The 19599-nt window shown below is 33.3% G+C and overlaps 1 protein-coding gene across 10 annotated transcripts in view; it reads right to left on the reverse strand.

Moving 5' to 3' along the window:
* Anks1b (ankyrin repeat and sterile alpha motif domain containing 1B) overlaps positions 1–19599 on the reverse strand; it is a 1036613-nt gene that overhangs the window by 886502 nt on the left and 130512 nt on the right. For all 10 annotated transcript variants that reach the window (XM_010629141.3, XM_033763852.1, XM_010629138.3 and 7 more), the window contains exons 2-4: positions 13861–13941; positions 8893–9049; positions 2280–2576 (exon numbers count right to left, since the gene is read on the reverse strand). In XM_010629141.3, coding sequence (XP_010627443.1) covers positions 2280–2576; positions 8893–9049; positions 13861–13941 — 535 coding nt within the window. The remainder of the gene's footprint in view (positions 1–2279; positions 2577–8892; positions 9050–13860; positions 13942–19599) is intronic.

Here is a 19599-nt window from a genome sequence, read left to right on the forward strand (position 1 = left end):
AATTCAAAGTCCTACTGGATTTTCAAAGTACTCTTCAAACATCACTTGTATCAATATATTTCCATACTCTCCTTTTTAAAATCTTGATTTTGTCAGCTGGCATGGTGGTGGATCCGTACACTGAGTGGCTGAGACAAGAGGAAAGAAGATCCCAAGTATAAGCCCAGCCTACTCAGTAGTGACTTAGCAAGATCTTTACTAAAAGAAAAAAATGCTGGGAATGTATCTCAGAGCAAAAGTTCTGTTTCCAGACCAGGGATTTAGCTCAGTGGTACTGCTGCCTGCCTCACAAGCACAAGGTCCCATGTTCAATCCCCATACCTAGAAAAATATTTTTTAGAAGTTCTTGTTCCAACCACTAGAACAGAAAAAAATTTTTTTTATTTCTCTCCAAGCTCTCTGTTCTGGCATTTATTATATGTCATTCTTGAAAATTTTTTGTCTCCTCTGTTGTTTAGCAAAGAGATCTTGATTTTAAATTCTCCCAAAACACAAAATATAGTGTTTTTCATACAAAATATACATTTCTAAAATCAAATCTAAACTCCTTCTCTTCTGGTCTTATCATCTAGGACAAGACATGAAAAGATCTTAGCCATGGACACACGTGGCTCATGGATCTCTGTCATAGTGAAAACTCTTGGTTACAAAGTAATCTGTACGAGGTAGAAGTATTATTTCAGCAGTGTTATGAAAGTAGTGAATCCAGATTAGATGAATTCATATTGAGACAATAAATATCTTCTTTTATCATTAAGTAACTGCTAAAGTAACTTTGTGAGTCACCTACAAAAGAAAACATGCATCTACCTACTTTGAATACTGCTCTAGGTGGAGACTCGTTTCTTAATATAAAGGCCAGAAAACCTTCTTACGCTTATATGCAAGACTGCCAAAGCTAAGTAAATAAAAACCAGAAAAACCACTCCACAAAAATCTAAACAACACCACCGCTTGCCTTGCAAGCCCAAGGACCCGAGTTCAATTCCCAGTACCAATAAATAAATAAATAATCTAAATAACAAAATAAGGAAGGGAAAACTCTAAAGAAAACTACTGAGTCAGTGTACCAGCTTTAAACCTGAGACTGAAAAGCCTATGCTTTCTAGAAATTTAAAGAAAAAGTGCAGAGACACAAGATTCAACCTCTGGATAATTCCTAGGAAAAACAACCCCACAGTGGAGTATGTAGGTGTTTGCAAAATGTGTCACACTTACTCCCTCTTGGTATTCATTACTTCTTCTATAATTTATGCTCTCTTCAAATTCAGAACCATTTTCCCTCTCCATGAATTTGGGTGGCCTTTCTGACTTGCTTTGGCTAATCGTCCATGGCAGAAATGGTAGTATACCATTCCAAGCTAGGCTTCAAAAAGCCTTATGTATTCTCTTAAAGCCTTATATGTATTTTCTTGGGGAACCATACTGCTGCCATGAGAGTGAGCCCAGGCTAAACTACTGGATCATGATAGACCCATGGTAATGTCACACCCTCACGCAGGCAATATCCAGCCAACCTCTCTAACAGAGACACTGATCTGACTTACAACTGACCAAAACACATGAGAAAGCCCAAGACCAAAAGTAACCAGATTAGCTTAGATTCAATTGCCAATCCCAGATTTATGAGCTAACTTGTTATTATATTAAATCTTTATATTTGGAGTAGTTCATTATGCAGCAGTAACTTACTAAATACAGAAAAAGTAACACTCTAACAAAAAACCAAGAGTTGTTAGAAGATAATGCTGCCACCAACTGGCCAGCCAAGAAGCAACCATGAAAGCAGAAAGTGTTTTTTTTAATAAAAAAAAATTTAAAAAGATCAACTTTCAAGTTGGGGCTAACTTAAATCCAGTGTACTTAAATTCACAGTCTAGTTTTATCAAACATGTGTCCAAGTCCATAGGCACATTTCTTACATTTTTTAGTCTGATTCCCCAACAGTTACTCGAAAATTAATAGCTCTCAATCCCATGGAACAGTGGTTAGAAATGAATTCTAAATGTGTCAATGTGCTAAACACAATGTGTGTCAAGGGAATTTTGTTTCATTCATTCAGCTTTACTGGATTCCTAACGTATATCAGGCTATGCGCTTGATGCTGGTAGAAAGGCAAGCATGACTGATGTCACACACAACTGCCATCTACAGATAATTTCTCATGTGGACAGCCCTTTGATTGACTCGAAGCTAAAGATTATACTCTACATCTCTTCGCATTTCTTAAAAGCAAGTGGTGCAGCAGCATTGCCTTGAAAGCACAACTAAAGACTCACTTGACAGCTCACATCCATTCCTGCCTCCAACAGCACCTGCACGACTGCTTTGTGCCCGTTGCGCGCAGCCAGGTGAAGCGGAGTGTGTGTGCGGGTGTTGCAGCTCATTAAGTTCGGGTGTGCGCTGATGATCATTTTGACTACTCTAAGCCGTCCATAGAGTGCTGCCAGGTCCAGGGGTGTTTCCAGCTTGCTGTTCCTAATTGTAGGGTCAGTGAGCTCTTCTAGGAGAACAGCAACTACTTCTGAGTGTCCATACTGAGCTGCACAGTGTAGAGCAGTTTCATTTTCATTGTTCTGTTTAAGGCAAAGACACAAAAGATTCGTTTTCAGAAATCTAAACACAGTAACCTGAAACCTGCAATGTTCTCAAAACACAAGCTTAAGCTTAATCTAGTTTAGTGTGTCTAGTTGAACTTTATATTTGATAAAAGTATTCATCCATTTAAAAAGATGTAGGTTTTTATTTAATGGAGCACACAGTGTATTTGTCGTGGTAATTCTCTAATAATTTTATTATAAAAATTATTTTTTCATTAAAAAGTATCCATCACTTATTATATCAAAAAATATCATGTTTTCAGTTAGGGATATAGCTTAGCGCTTAGAGCACTTGCCTAACACACAGGGATCTGGTTTCAATTACTAAAACTGCACCAAAACAAAAGAGTCAGATTTTGTTCTTCTCACCGTAATATAAAAAAGAAAACTTTTGTATCATGTATTCCATCTTCCAAGAATGATAAATGACTCAGCCAGAGCAGTAGTGGCCTGCTGAGCCCAGATGGCCAGTGTTCTCTCCAGTGTGCATCCCGCCTCCATGACACTTGTTAATGAGGGAGATTAGTAACAATTATAATGCACTTATTATAGTCTGGCTTCCAAAGACAGTTGAGATGGTAAATTCTTGATAATGAAAAATTTATACAAAGGTTTCCAAAATTAGGCTTCTTTACATTTTCCATAAATATACATCACTGCTTCTTTTGCAAAGAGAACAGAAATATTCTGACCCTAAAATATACCAGTATCATTTTTGAAATGTAATTATCAATTGAGAAATAGACCTAGACTCACCACAGACAAGAAGTATTAAAGTGCCACCTGTGCAGTTTAGAAATGTTTCTGAAAATCAGTGAGATTTTCCTAGAAATTTAAGCAAGGTTAAAAGAGTAACTGTAGCCAGTTGCAACACAGATTGACCCTGCAAACCATTTGGGCAGGTGATGTAGATAGGATGGGGTCTCCATATGTCAGGAAGTAGAAGGGTCAGTCAAGGGAAATGTAAACCAAACATTTTAGCAATAAAAATTGAATGATCCTAAAGGCATATTCTGGAGATAAGGCAGTCACCAAGATCAGAGCTAATACTAGGTATTAGGCAGAGTTACATTTCACATATGTTAAATTCATTTACTCCTGATTATGAGACAGACACTACTGTTATCACTATTCCCATTTACAGATGAGAAAACAAAGGCACTGAATAACTGAATAATGGGTCTTGGATTATACAACCATTTAGTGGTAGGACCAGGATTTGAACCAAGAGCCCTCACTCAATATCAGAGCTCTTAGCCACCACACATTCCACTTTCCACAATAACAATTATCTAATCCTATTTTAAGTGTCTACAAACTTTCCATGTTTTGTCTCCTTTAACTACTGCAACAACTCTGCAGATTGCTATCACATCCCCATTTCATAGATGGTGAAACCAAGATTCAAAAAGGTTATATACATGTGTACAGGAGAATTGGAATCTACTGGCACCTAAACATGTCAAAATCCCAAACCCAGACACTTTCCACCATGCCATGCTACCATGTGCTGCTTTGTTCTAAAAGAAGAAATACTGGACACAAGTGATCTAAAAGCCTCATTTCTTAGGATTGTGCCCAAAATATACCAAGTGAGTTTGTAGGACATATCTGTTTAGATAGCTGTTTTAAAAAAAAAAAAAAAAAAAAAAAAAGGAAAGGAAGGATCAAACTCAGAACAAATCTTAATGTTCCAGGCAGTAATTCAGGCTTACTCTGGATGATAGAAGAATGTAAACAAGGAAGTTGAGAGTCCAGAGTAGAGGTCTGAAAACCTAAAAAGAAGGGAAGTGAGGGAGAAATAAAAAACATGCCAGGAAAGGCTTACTACCTTTGTTTTGGGTATGTATTAAAAAAACAGCATTTGAGTCAAATTTGGAAGAAAAACCTACTTCTTAAAGACACTTAAAGAAAAAGGAAGATCTTGAAAACTGGAATCCTGCTGAGGATATTATTTCTTCCATCATTTGTGGAGTCACTGCTAAAAAGGAAGATCTTGAAAACTGGAATCCTGCTGAGGATATTATTTCTTCCATCATTTGTGGGGAGTCACTGCATTTGGTTTGAATGTTTACTATAATCTACTTCCACATAGACACTGTGTACAGGTTTAGACTCTCTAATTTTTTAAATCTGGCAAAGTTTTACAAGCCTGATAAGAAAACTAAGCTTATTATTTTATAACATGAAAATATAATACAAAAATATGCTTCCTGAACAACTAAATTTCTTCTTGGTCTGAAAGAGATTGAATCTCATTTTTCAAGTTACAGTATCACTTTGAGAAAAGAGAAAGGTCAATTATAAAGTAATGATTCTTCAAAAATATCTCTACTTTTCTAAAGCCCTTAACCTAGGAAAATATGAGAGCAAAATTGAGAGTGTTTCTTTTTTAATAACACCAATTAGCACAATTCAATCTCAAGAGAGATTATTTTGATCATTCAAGACCTACTCAGGAGAAAATGCTCACAGATTTTTATTCACAACCAACACTTACTGGGACTGTCACTTCACTGGAGACCAAACTGGAGTATCATTACAAAGCCAAGATTGTATACTGTGTCCAAACTCAATAGTGGTCAAAAAAAGCAAAACATCTAATTTGAAGTAAATAAGCTATGATATAGCACTCATTAATAGTAGGTCACAAAGAACATTCTTGAAAGATTTTTAATTCCTTCATTTTTACCAAAGAGGTGCTCCCTGAAAAATTAGGACACTCCCAGATAACATGACAAAACTGACTAACAAAAGCTTTTTACCAAAAAACCTTGCTTTAAAAGTTATCACAACTTCGAGTTTCAGTAAATAGCAGAGCTAGTGTATTTTCAAGATAAGGATTCTCTGAGTTTTGCTTCAGTGTTAAAGGGCAAAATGAGAGAAAGGGAGGTGTAAAAGGAGAGGAAAGATCAGTGTACAGAGAAGATACATAAAATCAGAAGAGAGAAAATAATAAATCAGTTAATAAAAGATAAGGTTGTGACTACTATAAAAACCATGACCAGGAAAGAGCCCCACTTTGTTTTTCAAAACTATGTCACTCTAAACTAACTACTAACTCTGTGGCAGAACAGAATTAGAACAGAACGGGACCTAGGTTGAAATGCTAGCATGCCACTCACTAGCAACAATGAATCTTGATTCCATTACCTTGTCTATAAACCTTATGTTTGGTTTGTATATCAAAGACAACTATAGGAATGTTTTATAAACTTTAAAAATAATACAGAATTATTTTTAAAGAAAGCTAAACAAAATCCCCCTTTTCTATGATTCTGGCCATTTTCCTTTTCTTTCTTTCTTTTTTTTTTTTTTTTTTTTTTTTTTTTCTGGGGATACATTTTTTTTTTTTTTTTTTTTTTTTTTTTTTTTTTTTTGGTACTGAGGATCAAATTCAAGACCTTAAACTTGCGAGGCAGGTGGCAGAACCAGTAAGCTAAATCCCCAGCTATCTATGATTTCTGTATCGGCAGTTTCCAGTTATCTACAGTCAACAAGGTCTCAAAATATTAAATGGAAATTCTAGAAATAAACAATTTACACATTTTGAACTGTGCACTGTTCTAGAGCAGCACAATGAAATCTTGCACCACCCACTTCATCCCACCCAGGACAGGAATCATAACTTTGTCCAGTGTGTATCCACATTCTATTTCCTACCTGGTATCACTGAGTAGCCATCTCAGTTACCAGACCAACTGTAGTGGAATCCCAGAGCTTGTGTTCAAGTAATACTTAATAACAGTCCAAAGCACAAGAACACTCATGCTAAGGAGGCACAAGGGCATGCACCCAAACTCCAATACTATGTGGCAACACGGCAGGGATATGGGAGGAAAGAGTACAAACAGGGTTTGGTACTGCTGTGCTTTGGTCATCCACTGGGCTCTTGCAGCACATCCCCCTCGGTAAGGGGGAACTACTATATTAGAAACCAAAGTTAATTTTCAGAAGTCAGAATGAAGTCCTGATTATGATGCCTAATTTCAACATTATAACAGTATATTCCTGGTTAAAAGATTGGGCATTGGGACAGAAAGAAACTGCTCAAATACTGTGTTTCTTAGTAGCCATGATATGGGCAAGTTACTTTATCCCCAAATATAAAGTAAGAACAAGTAATAGCTACTTCATTGGGCTAAAATAGGGGCCAGTAAAATACTGTAGATACTATGCTTTGGACAAGGCCTGACACACAGTAAACAATCGTCAGTGGTAGGACATAAGACGACAATACCAATGTACTGCTGTGAAGGTCTTGGGGCCAGAGAGTCCTGAGTTCAAATCTAACTTTTAGTCACTCAGTAAAAGGTGCGCTCAAACAAATTATGTGGCTTTACTGAGCCTGATTTCTCATCTATAAAAAATGTGAATAACAATATGACTCAGAGGATTATTGTAAGACTTAATTAAATAACATTTTTGCAGGTGAAGTACTTAGAACAATGCTTGGCTTCTCTTGTGTCTCAATAAACGTTAATTGCCATATTTATTCCTTTCCCCTATTGCTTATATACATAAAAGTTCATAATTAACTAGAATAATCCTATACCATTCAAAAGGGGAAAAAAGAAATAAAGCTATATAAAAGCACAATTACTTATAAAATTCCCACATCAAAGACCTTTAGAAGAAATAGCATGGAGTGGGAAAACTATCAGCACTATAGAATATGTACAACAAAAAAAACACAAAAGTATTGAAAGTATGGTATTAAAAATCTCAAGAAATTTTCAACTTGTGGCCAAAAGAAACCATAACACAAAGGAATCAAAGTAAAAACAGAACTTTGAATTCCAATCTCTTTAAAAAAGAAGTTTCTACAATTTATTGGTCTGTTCAATGCCACCAGAAACAAGTGTTTCTTAAAAATATACCAATACAATTATGTCATTTAAACTTTCAACTATGTATGATTTTCAAATAGGTATGGATAGTACATATTTTTCTTTATTTTCAAGTCATTTAAAACAACATTTCATTTGTAAAAACTAATATTCTCTTATTCAACTTTGGATTGTTTCCCCATTTTACATTAGGTTTGCTTTGTACAATTCAGACAATTTTAAGAATAACCACCAGATGGCTCATCTTATAAATGATCTTAGTTTTCTCAGCAATAAGACAGCATTTTCATAATTTTTTAGGATGATGTGATGATAAAGATAGCTATGTATGTTATATTTTTAAAGATTGAGTATATTCTCATTTTTTTAAATCTGTATTTTTTATAAAATTATAAATTTTTATTGTGATAAAAGGTTTTTCCTAGTTAGTCCTTTCAATGTTGTATTTGGTTGAAATTTTTTTTTTATTTTTGCTGTGCACAACTAATGTTATTTTTTATTCTTTAGTCTGCAATTCAGTCAAAGACTTGCAAAGTCTATATCCATTTGAACAATATGCTAATTATACTTTAACAGATGTGCTTGCCCTAGAGTAACCTACTTTCATTGATATTGGACAGCTGCCAACCTGCAGCTTAATGCTATGGTTGTAATTTAATTGTTGGACTGCATGCTGGTTTTCAAATATAGTTTTACAAAATGGGAACAGTAGGGGGCATGCAGAGCTCAAGATGCTGTCATCATACTGTACTAAGAGACCATATTTCAATTTCTGGAATCTGTATCCTTATCTGTTTTAATACTGAGAATGGTATTCCTTTTTAAATGCATCTACTATGTGTAACACAGACTTAATGTTCTTGCAAATACTTGGATTTATTAGTTTCATACTGCTGTGTGGGATTTTGCTCAACTTTGTCTGTGTGTGTATGTGTGTGTGTGTGTGTGTGTGTGTGTGCAGGAAATTTTTAATTTGAGTAGCAACTCTATACACCACACTTTTGTATTCTGATTCACAAAAAGTGTACTTAACTTTGAAAGTGCTATGTACATGGTAAAGCATTATGTAAATGACAACTATCATCATTTTAGCATTTAAAATTTTAAGGAACACTCAATCTCATTATAAATGTGAATGCTGTTCTATGTTTAAATATTCAATAGCTATAAAATGGATGATTATATAAGACAGGCAAAAATATTACAGCTACTTCCGTTATGTGGGATTCTTCTCACTAACAAAATATCTCTACAAATGCCCAACTTAATGCTGTGCATCCTATCCAAATGCCAAAGAAATTTTCATATTTTGCCTTTAGGAATTCAGCAATAAAAATGTTTTTGGCAGGGTAAAGATAAAAATAATCAATTTTTCAATATGGCTTTGCCTTTGCAAAACTCTAGAGTAAATTACAGCATGAACAAACATTTGACAAGTGCACCTGTTCATTGACTCTGGAATATGATGGTCCCTGATGAATAAGAATCTTCACAATTTCCACATCTCCTTTCCAGGCAGCCAGATGAATAGGGAAATAACCTTTGTTATCTGCTACATTTGTTGATGCCTCATACTGAAGTAGTTTGAGAACTATTTCTCTAAAAAGGAAGAAAAAAAATAAAAGAACACAATAGGAAAAAAATGATGAAAAACACTGATTTCATTAAACAGATCATTATCAAAGTATACCAATGATGGCTAGTAATTTAAAGTAATTGCTCCAGATATTAAATCATAAAATTGGTTTTAAGAGTATGCCTATTTGACATGCTATTTTATTTACCTAAAAAACAATCACCACCACCTATATTCACGTGTAAACTCTCTCTCTCTCTCTCTCTCTCTCTGTCTCTCTCTCCTCCCTCCCTCCCTCTCTTCTTTTCTTTTCTGACTAACCAGTAAAACTACTTTTTTTGTAATACTGGGGATGAAACCCAGTGCTTTGCACCAGGCAGTTGTTCTACACTTGGCTACATCCTGGCCCCAATGAAACTACATAGCAGAGTTCATTTATGGAAAGCATATCTCATTTCATTAAAATAAATAAAAAGGACACTTTAAAAAGAAGTAATTCCAGATAGCCTATATCTGAAATTTAGCCTGAAAGAAAAGCAGAAGTTAAAAAGATACTCCCTGTTTACAAAAATGGCATTAATACCAAGGGACATTAGAGATTCTATGTATCATTCCTACAGAGAATTGAAATAAGCTCTTTAAGATGCATTTAAAAGAGAAGGGCAGCCAAGTAGAGAAGGAATCCTGAAAAGCTACACATACTACTGTCTCAGGGTTAAAAAATAAAAGTTTAATAACTTTTCAGCCATGGTACCCAATACACTTTGAGTGTGTGTTATCCGTAACTATGTGTTCCCCTTTCTCTGCTAGGCCAAGAAATGATTTCTGAAAGAAAATCCATTTAGGAGACGAGTTCCACAATTAATGCAATTTCAACACATAATCTATATTCCCTATCTATAGGATTCAGTATTCAATCCCTAGCATGTTTTCAAAAGTAAAGATCTTGAAATAAAATATGCAATCTCACAAAGAATTAATTCTGTACATATTATATTGATTTTATATAAAACAATCAGAATCCAAAGCTATATTTTCATGTAGAAGTATTTAAGAAGTTAATTCTAATAATTCACTACATAAAATCCTAAACAAGACACATATAATACATATATATATAAAACTATACTATATGCTATATATATATAGATAGATATAGATATCTTATATCATATATATATATGTATATATATCTTATATAATGAATCACCAATGTGGAAAATGAATATAACAAAAAAATCTAAAGTTAAATTTTTCATAAAATCAGACCCTGCAGGTAACAAATGAGTAAAGCTGGAGGAAGTCTGAACAGAAGCAAGGTTAGAACTCTGACAGCTTACATGAAAAATAGGCATGATAACAATATAAAATGACAGTAAATGGTACAAAATACCACCCAGGATGTGGCCTGAACACTGGACTTGGTTGCTACATGTATGAAATCATGATGAAAGAAGAGAGAATGTGTTACAGAAACATTCAGAAAGTCCGGAAGGGAGGGGACAGCTCCAAGGAGTCTCAAACTCTCTGATTATAAGACTCCTGAGAAATTTAGAAATAAATTTTATCTTAACGTATTTTTTTGAAAATCAGCATTATTTTCTAAGTTCTGAATTTGAAGGTTTAAATTTGAGTTCCAGCTGGACAAGCTATCTAATACTGTGATCCTGGAGAAATTATTTAGTTCCATTTTTTTCTTTTATGTAGAAGATACTGTAATAATAAAACCTACTACTCAGGACTGGTAAGGGCCTTAAATGAGATCACAGAAATCACTTGATAAATAATAAAACACTAAACAAATATTAGTATTTGTCTAAGTAAAAAATAAAACCCTTTAGGTGAAAATACAGAAAAAAATCACCTTTGAAAAAGAGAACCTGAAAATGAGAAGGAAACTTGAAGGTTACCCAGTTCACCAGGTTCTCCTCATCTCTGCCACATAAGAGTTGTTACACAGGGTCCTTCATTCTGAGATAAGTAAGTAACTACAGTGAGATAATGAGGAGTCAGTCGGTAGCTATGAATAACAAGAGCAGAAGATTTGGCTTGAAGCCCCACCAAGTCTACTATTTACTAATTTGGTTACCTGGAGCAAACCAAATAACCTACATCTCCCTTTCAGATATTTCTAATACAGGATTTAGAAATTACAGCTTGTTACCTGTCTCAAAGGATTATGGGGTAAATAAAATGAGAAAGAGATGACTATAAAATTATATACAATCCAAATGCTACTCTCAAGGCAAGCTATTGAAATGTTGAACAATTTCAGTAACTTTCTTAACTGAAATATTTCAGCATTTAAAAGGCAAAGTAAGAGTCACAGAGATCTGGTCAAACTACCTGAATCTTAAAAGGAGGATTTATTCTACTATAAAATAGATTTCTTCAAATTGAAGATAATGGTGAGACAGATTTTTACCTCATTTCTTAATGCCCACGCAAGTTAAAAAAAATCCAAATCTTTTTCTCCTATAAAGCATTTCTTTGTGCTATGGTTTGGATACAGTTTGTGTCTGCCAAGGGTTTTGTTGAAATTTAGCCACCATTGTAAAGTACTAAGAAGGGGGAAACCCAATCAATCTGTGATGTTTACAGTTAGGGCCTTTGGGAAGTGAGTAGGATTAGATAAAATCATCAGGGTACAGCTTGTATAATTAAGTATGATGGCTTTATAAGAAAAAGAGGAAAGAGATCAGAAGAGACAAGTGCATATACCTGTTCCCTATTCTGGCCCTGGGACTCTGCCAGCAAAAAGATAATCAACAGATGCAGGTCATACACTTTGGCCCAGAACTGTAAATTAAAGTAGCAACTTTCACTGTAAAGTTAGCAGCCCTCCTTGCAGCAAGGCTAAAATAGACTGATACACTTATCAAAAGGTAGTGCTCGCTTTGGCAGCACATATATTTATCAAAAGGCAATAAGAAAAAACTGAGATTATCAATTCTATTTCCTATTATTCTCAAAACATTCAGAATCCGTTTGCTCTTTGGTTCAAATTTTATGACATTTTCTAATATCTATCTATCTATCTATATCTATATATATATATATATATATATATACATACACACATATATATATATGCATTCTTTTTTAAGAAGATTTATGATAAAATGGGGAAAATGCCTACTAAATGACCTACTAATCATTTGTATTATATTGTACTATCACCATATAATATCTAAATTAAAAAATAATATTTATGAAATTGTCTTTGGTAAGCACAAAGATCCTAACTAAATATTATTAATTTTATTTAAATTTTAATTAAAATAACTTCTTTTATTAGATTTGCTTGGTTTTAATTTTAAACTTTTTAAAAAATTTTTATTTAAGTGGCTCTACCTCTTTTTTCAGTGATACTATCTAACGAACTGGCTGAGATCAGATTTCCAGTATGAAATATATTTTTGAAATGTAAAGTTTTATCTCTAATTAAATAAGTACCTACCAGTTTTACTTAATCATAAATATAATAAATTATTAACCAACATAATGTCATTAATCTTTCTTATGATACATTCATGTTATATGAACTAAATAGGCCTTTTTCATCTAGACTCATGAGGAACAAATTAAACTTCAGGTACTTTTTAATGTCTAAATTAGGAGAGTAGTCAACACTAAAATATTAACTCAGTGTTATTACTTTTTATGTTTATTTAGGTAGAGTGTTTAGTCTTCTTCAGTGGTATCACCAAGTAAATGAACATATTCACTGTACTTGGTTACCTGGCATGAAATACTGAATTGTTCGTTAATGTCTGTAGAATCGCAAGCAGCAAAATATTCCTTGTATCTTAAACATAAAGCAGCAATATTTCTTATATCCAGTGTTTGGAAATTTTACAGTGCTCTAGAATTGTGACATAGCTAAGTAGTAAAGTATGTGCTTAGCATGTACAATAGCATAGGTTTAATCCCAGCTCACATTTATACAAAAAAATTTCTAAAATTCTAAAGTAAATATGGCTGATGGGGATCAGAGGAAAAATAATTCCATTTCCCAAAGGAAAAACAAAATATCAAATTAAATTAATGATCCAATTTAAATGATTTCAATATTATGCAGCTTGAACTTAATGCATATAAATGCAGGGGAAAATAGAAATTCTGAAAGCTTTGATTTTTGCTACAATACATAGTTTTCATTCATTTCAGAGAGATATAACTATATTTCTGATTAATATGAAATATCTTACAAGAAGTTCAGTATATGTTCTGAAAAAATTAAACTGGAAAGATCAATATTCAAACGTCTGCTTCAAAAGTAAGTTTCTCTGTAACTAAATCACACACAAAAAAAATGTTTACTCTTCATCCTCATATAGCTGCAGAATTAACAAACCAATGAAACTCCAAAATTCAGTACTGCTTTTTTGAGTTCAGGTTTTCTTAAATCTTTTTACTTCTCTTATTGAAAAGGAATAAAGTTGCAGATATGCTCCATATGATCAAAAATTACATTTAATTTTCTGACTAAAGCTTCATTACATATTGAATTCACTCTCATATACTTCTAGATTATAATGAATGAAAGTAAATTTAACTAGTTAATATCTTTATCCAAGAAAGAACTAATTGGACCAAAAATGTTATTAGTTATTCAAACAGCAATTTAAGATACCAGATTCCCTCTCCCCATCTCTCCCAATCTCCTACCTTAGCCTCCTGAGTGCCTGGGATTACAAGTGTGCTCTACAGTCACTGTTATTGTTATTATCGGTAAACTCATGCAGCGTGAGAAAGGTGTCCTCAGATGTAATCAACGCCATCACATATAACTAAATGCCCAAGGATTCCAGTCCAAATAAGCGGCACTTACTTATGTCCATTTAAGGCTGCATGGTGTAAAGCAGTGTAACCCGAACTGTCTGTGCAGTTCACATTGGGGCCTCGCCAGATGCTGCAAATAAAGCACAATCACAGAGTTAACAGTTAAGCAGAATCGTGCTTTGGAAAACAAAAAGAAGCCTGATAGTCCCATAGCCAGCAGCATGTGGCATTGTGAAAATTTTAGTCATGTAGGAAATGACTGCCATCTTTCATTCATCCTCAAAACAACTTTATTTGGTGCAGAAAAATTAATAGGAATTGGAACTGTCCTTGAAAATGAGGGGATTGTACCCACTGCCGTGCATCCACATTCAGATCCCTATTACTTTGTTATTAATTAAATATTAACATTCAGATACTATATTCTTACCAAAGAAAAAAGATTTATAACACCTGACTCCTCCTTTTCAACACTCTTTCTGAAATGGCAGTGAATTATGTAAGTTATAACACACTGTTGCATTATAGAAAATATATAAACTCTAATTGCTGTTATACTGCAACCAAGAAAGTGTAATCAATTTTTCATACTTGAAAATAAAATTAAAGAGTCAGACTACTATTAAGTCATAAGAAGGTACTAACAATTTGCAGTTATTGTTTTTACTATACAGTATATTCTAGAGATAACATGTAACTGTCTAAGAGTTAATTTAATCCTTGATTACTACAATTTAAAAAATTACTTTAAGCTTTTGGAAAAATAAAGCAATGAGTGACACTTTTCTAAAAGCACACAAAAAATGATTTGATCTCATGTTCAAGATGATACTAAAAATAATATCTAATGATAAACGAACTCATATTCACAAAATATTTATTGTACATTAATTTCAGGTCACATCTTAGGACAAGAACTGAGAGCACAAAATCATAACTCAAGTTCCTTCTTTATAAGAACATTTTAATGGTAAGATACACATGAACTAATAATTTAAAAGTACTAAGATAATTAATGTACCAGTGAGCACACAAGCTATCTCTGAGAAGAGAATAAAATTATTCCTACTGAGAGATCATGACAAATTTAAACCAGAGGGAGGCGATAAAAAGGAGTAGACTCACACGAACAAGGGGAAAAAATGAGAACCAAGACCTGTCATGTAAAGGTACAAGATCCCAATAATGAACGTAATTGTACTGTATACCTAAAATGTACCAATAAACTCATTAAAAGAAAAAAAATGAGTAGACTCACTAATTCAAGAGTTAATGAAAAAAAGCCGGAGATTTAGCTCAGTGGTTCAGTGGCCTGCCTTGCAAGTGCAAGGACCTGAGTTCAATCCCCAGTACCAAAAAAAAAAAAAAAGATTAAGAAAAAAAAAAAAAAAGATTAAGAAAAAAAAAAAAAAAGATTAATGAAAAAAAAAAAAAAAAGCAAAAAACTACCATGATCAAGTGGAGGAAGGTGGGAAAAAGAAAGGTGCCATCTAAAATGACTTGGACTTCAGGCTTACATGTTTGAAAAGAAAAGAAAAATACTAACATACAAAATGGGAAAACAGCAGCGAATTTGCTGGTAAGAGGACAATGAAAGATGGATGGAAAGAAAATAATTTATGATTTGGCCACAGTGAAGCTTAAGTATCGTGCATACTTACAAGTATAATTTCAAGAAGACTATGAAAAAAACTATATATAGTAAGTAAAAGTATGGTTCTCAAGTCAGACTACCTCAGTTCAAAACTTTTCACTGGGCATAGCCATGGATGAAATATCACAGATCTCAGAAATGAAAGTCCTCATCTGCAAAATGGAGATGATAATAATAGTGCTACCTGAGAGTGTTGCTGTCAGGATCAAATGAATCAGTATCTACAAAGCTCATTTAAAAAGTACTAGAACACAATATTAGTATCCCTTATTAAAATGTAAAAAGATAGGAGAAACATGCTAACACTGGTCAAAAGAAAGCTGAATGACTAGGCTGGAATGTAGCTCAGAGCCTTTGCCTTCCAAGAGGAAGGCCCTGGCTTTAATCACCAGGAAAGGGAGAGAAGGAGAGAAAAGAAAAAGCAGAGCTAATTTTGTTAGCATACATTTCAGAGCAAATATGTTCATAGAATATAAAAGGCCACTTCATAATTATAAATAGGACAATTTGTTAGGGGAAATAACAATCCTAAATATTTCTGCATATAACAAAAGAACTTCAAAATACATGAAGTAAGGGGCATTTAGCTCAGTGGTTTGGCAGCCTGCCTCATAAGCGCAAGTACCCAAGTTTTAGATATATATATATGTCTGTGTATATGAAGTAAAAATTGACACAACTTCAAAGGGAACTATACTTATCCACCAATGTTTAAAAATTTAAAACATTTTTTCAATAATTGATAAGCAAACAAAAAAATCAGTAAGGGTATATATAAGGCTTAAATAATACTATCAACCAACTTAACCTGACTGCAATTTGCAGCATACTCTACCCAGCATAATACTATCAACCAACTTAACCTGACTGCAATTTGCAGCATACTCTACCCAGCAATAGCAGAACACACATTCTTGGCAAGTAAAGTTAGAAAATTTTCCAAATATAGCATATTTGGAACATAAAACAAGTCTCAATGTGTCTACTATAATTATTCACATCATATAAATATGTTCTCTAACTCCAGGGGAGTTAAATTATAAATCAGCAATAGAAGGTATTTGGAAAACCCCTATATTGGTAACAAAGTTAATCCAAAAGTCAAAGATAACAAAAAGGAAAAATGGCAAATTTTGAACTGAAAGGAAATGTATCAAAACTTTTCATATGTAGCTAAAGCATACCTAAAGGAAAATTTATAGAATGAAAATAACAATATTAAATCAAAAGTCTCAATTGATGACCTCAGCTTCCACTTCAAGAAAACAGAAAAATAATTAATCTCTAAATAAGCAGAAGAAAGAAAATGAAAAAGATGAGTAGAAATCAAGAATCAGAAAAGAGGATAACAAAAGAGAAAACAAGCTTTAGAAATTTCAAAAAGGAGGAAGTAATTAATAGTTTGAAAAAATACGTATTTAGTTATAAGAATATTTACCACAGTGTAACTTAACAATACTAAAAATTATGGAATTATTTTAAAACCCTGTGCTCCTTAACATAGTCTTTCTCTGTTGTTATTGGTTAGCTTACAGAAATTTCCTGCAGATCTTGGCATTCATCTTTTTCCCTATCTAGGAAAAGTTACTTTCTCTGTTTCAAGATCCTACTTCTTGTAGTGGTGTGGACTCCTGCTGATCAGTTTTTTCAGCTTATGTCAACACTTTTGCAAGGGAGGGAGCCTACCAACACAGGAGCCAGGGCTCCCAGAAAGGAAGAAATGATCCAAACTTCTAAAAAGTTTTATACACTGACTCAATCTATCTGACACACAGCTACTACTATCCTTTAAAGTTAAAAAAGAAAAAGAAAAGAAAAATAGCCAGAGGCTATTAAGAAGCAATTCACAGACCAATAAATGTAAAGGCTAATTAACATTTGAAAATATACTCAACCTCACTTGTGGCTAAAAAAGTACAAAATTAAACAATGTTGGTCTAATTTTACATACAGATGAATACAAAGTTTTTAAAAATTCACTGATGACATACAAGAGAGGCAAAGATGTAAAAAAGATGCCATTTTTATAGGCTGCTGGTTTAATTGCAACTACTTTCCTAAAAAGTAACATGGCATAATCTAATAACATTTCAAATACAAATACTGTTTGACGCACTTTTTGGAAATGATTCATATTAAATAAAAGTACTAATATGAAGACCACACAAACCAAAATGTTTACTATAGAATTTTTCCTTTTTCTTTTATTTATTTATTTTTTGGGGGGTACTGGGGATCAAACTCATGACCTTCAAGGCAGGCATGGTGCCACTGAGCTAAATCCCCAGCCCTATAGAATTTTAATAGTATAAAAGAAATGCTCATAAATGCTCATCTAAAAGGGAAAACATAATTAACATTGATCAACACTATGGAATATTATATAACTATTACAATATAACTTTGATCTATTTACACTGACCTTTAAAGTTAACCAACATATGTTAAAGGAAAAAAGTCAAACAAGAGAATGTGTGTGTGACTCAATATTCTAAATCCTTTATATGTATTAACTCATTTATCCAACCACAAGATAGACTTATACAACTATGAGACAGATAGTCTCATTATTCTCATTGTGCAGATGAGAAATATCTACATAAACATGGAAAAAACATGCAAAACAAAAACATTATTCATTCTCTGAATGTTTTAATAGTTGAAATTATCATGTATATCTTTAAGAATAAAATACCAAGAAAGAAAAGGCAGGATTGCTTCACATCGTAGAGAGCCTCATAATATGCCAAGAAGCTTGAACTTTATTCCACAGACAATCTGAAGCTAAATTGTTATCAGAAAGATATTAAACTGTTATAAAATGAGAGTTGTTCTAACAATTGGAAGGCAAACAGTGAGAGGGGCAGGTTAATAGTTTTAACAGACCAAGGAGAAACAAAGAAATTTGAACTAATGGAGTTACAGTGCAGATAGAGAGAGGAGGTAGGAAATTCAAAAACAAAGCTAAGTATAAAATAAAACCTGTAGCAAATGGTATCCATATGTATAGGCAAGGGTAAGAGAATGACTAGTGTTTCTACCATGAAGGAAATGCATGGATGATGAGGTATCTTCATTAGCGAGAACTACTGCAAGGGCAGTGGTGCCTTTGGGGGAAGGCAAGTTCCATTTAAAGGTATCGAGAACACTATACTGCTTGCCATACCTCAGGCAAAGGATGGAAAGAAATGAACAAATACTGGAAATTAACTCGTGCTTTTTTAATTTCCTGCATGTTTTTAGACCTTATAAATATTAAGTGGGTGATGATACTGCTTTTTATAACTGAAATAAAATTCAGAGTCTATACATTTCATTTATCCATACCATCTCAGTGTGTTATTATCAAGAAAAAAATAATTATATTAGAAGCCTGAAAAAAATCTCCAGTGACTATCTTCCAAGCAGAATGTATATGGACAAATCTTTTTTTTAAACAAGGATGTTCAGAATAGAAACTTAGAACACACACACACACACACACACACACACACACACACACATTCAACTATAACTACTGACAGAGCCTGTGGGCACATATCTGCATAGCCATACAACATACACACATACAAATGGAAACACTGAATAAACCAGACCCAAATCCTCCAACCAAAAATTTAATTAAAAAAAAAAAAAACTTGATGTTTGAAAGCTCAAATTTTTTTTTAAAAGCTCAAATTTTGAACTAACATTCTGCTTTCTTCTAAATTTTTCTACTATATTATTTCCTTTACACAAACATAATTTTCAAAGTTAGAGGGTCTAAGATGAATTGGTTTAATTTGAGCTTGTTTTACAAAATGCAGTATCTAGATACCATTAAGAGATGTCTCTGAAAAGTTTTTCTTATTTTTTCTTTTTATTGAGTTTATTGGTACAATCTAGGTATACTATACAGTTACATTCATTATTGGGATCCTGTACCTTCACGTGACAAGTCTTGATTCTCATTTTTTCCCCTTGTCCCCGCCCTCCCTTTACTCCCTCCTCCCCTCCCCATTTACAGACACTTTATTTCCATTTTTTTCAATTTCTCATATTTTTTTCTTTTCCCTTATTACCTTCCCCCCACCCTTCCCACTTTCCCTACACCTTTAGTCCTTTACTTCCTATTTCACATTATTTTATCTCATT

The sequence above is a fragment of the Fukomys damarensis genome, unplaced genomic scaffold (genome assembly GCF_012274545.1).
Source record: "Fukomys damarensis isolate Sample0158 unplaced genomic scaffold, DMR_v1.0_HiC HiC_scaffold_15, whole genome shotgun sequence".
Classification (NCBI taxonomy): Eukaryota; Metazoa; Chordata; class Mammalia; order Rodentia; family Bathyergidae; genus Fukomys; species Fukomys damarensis.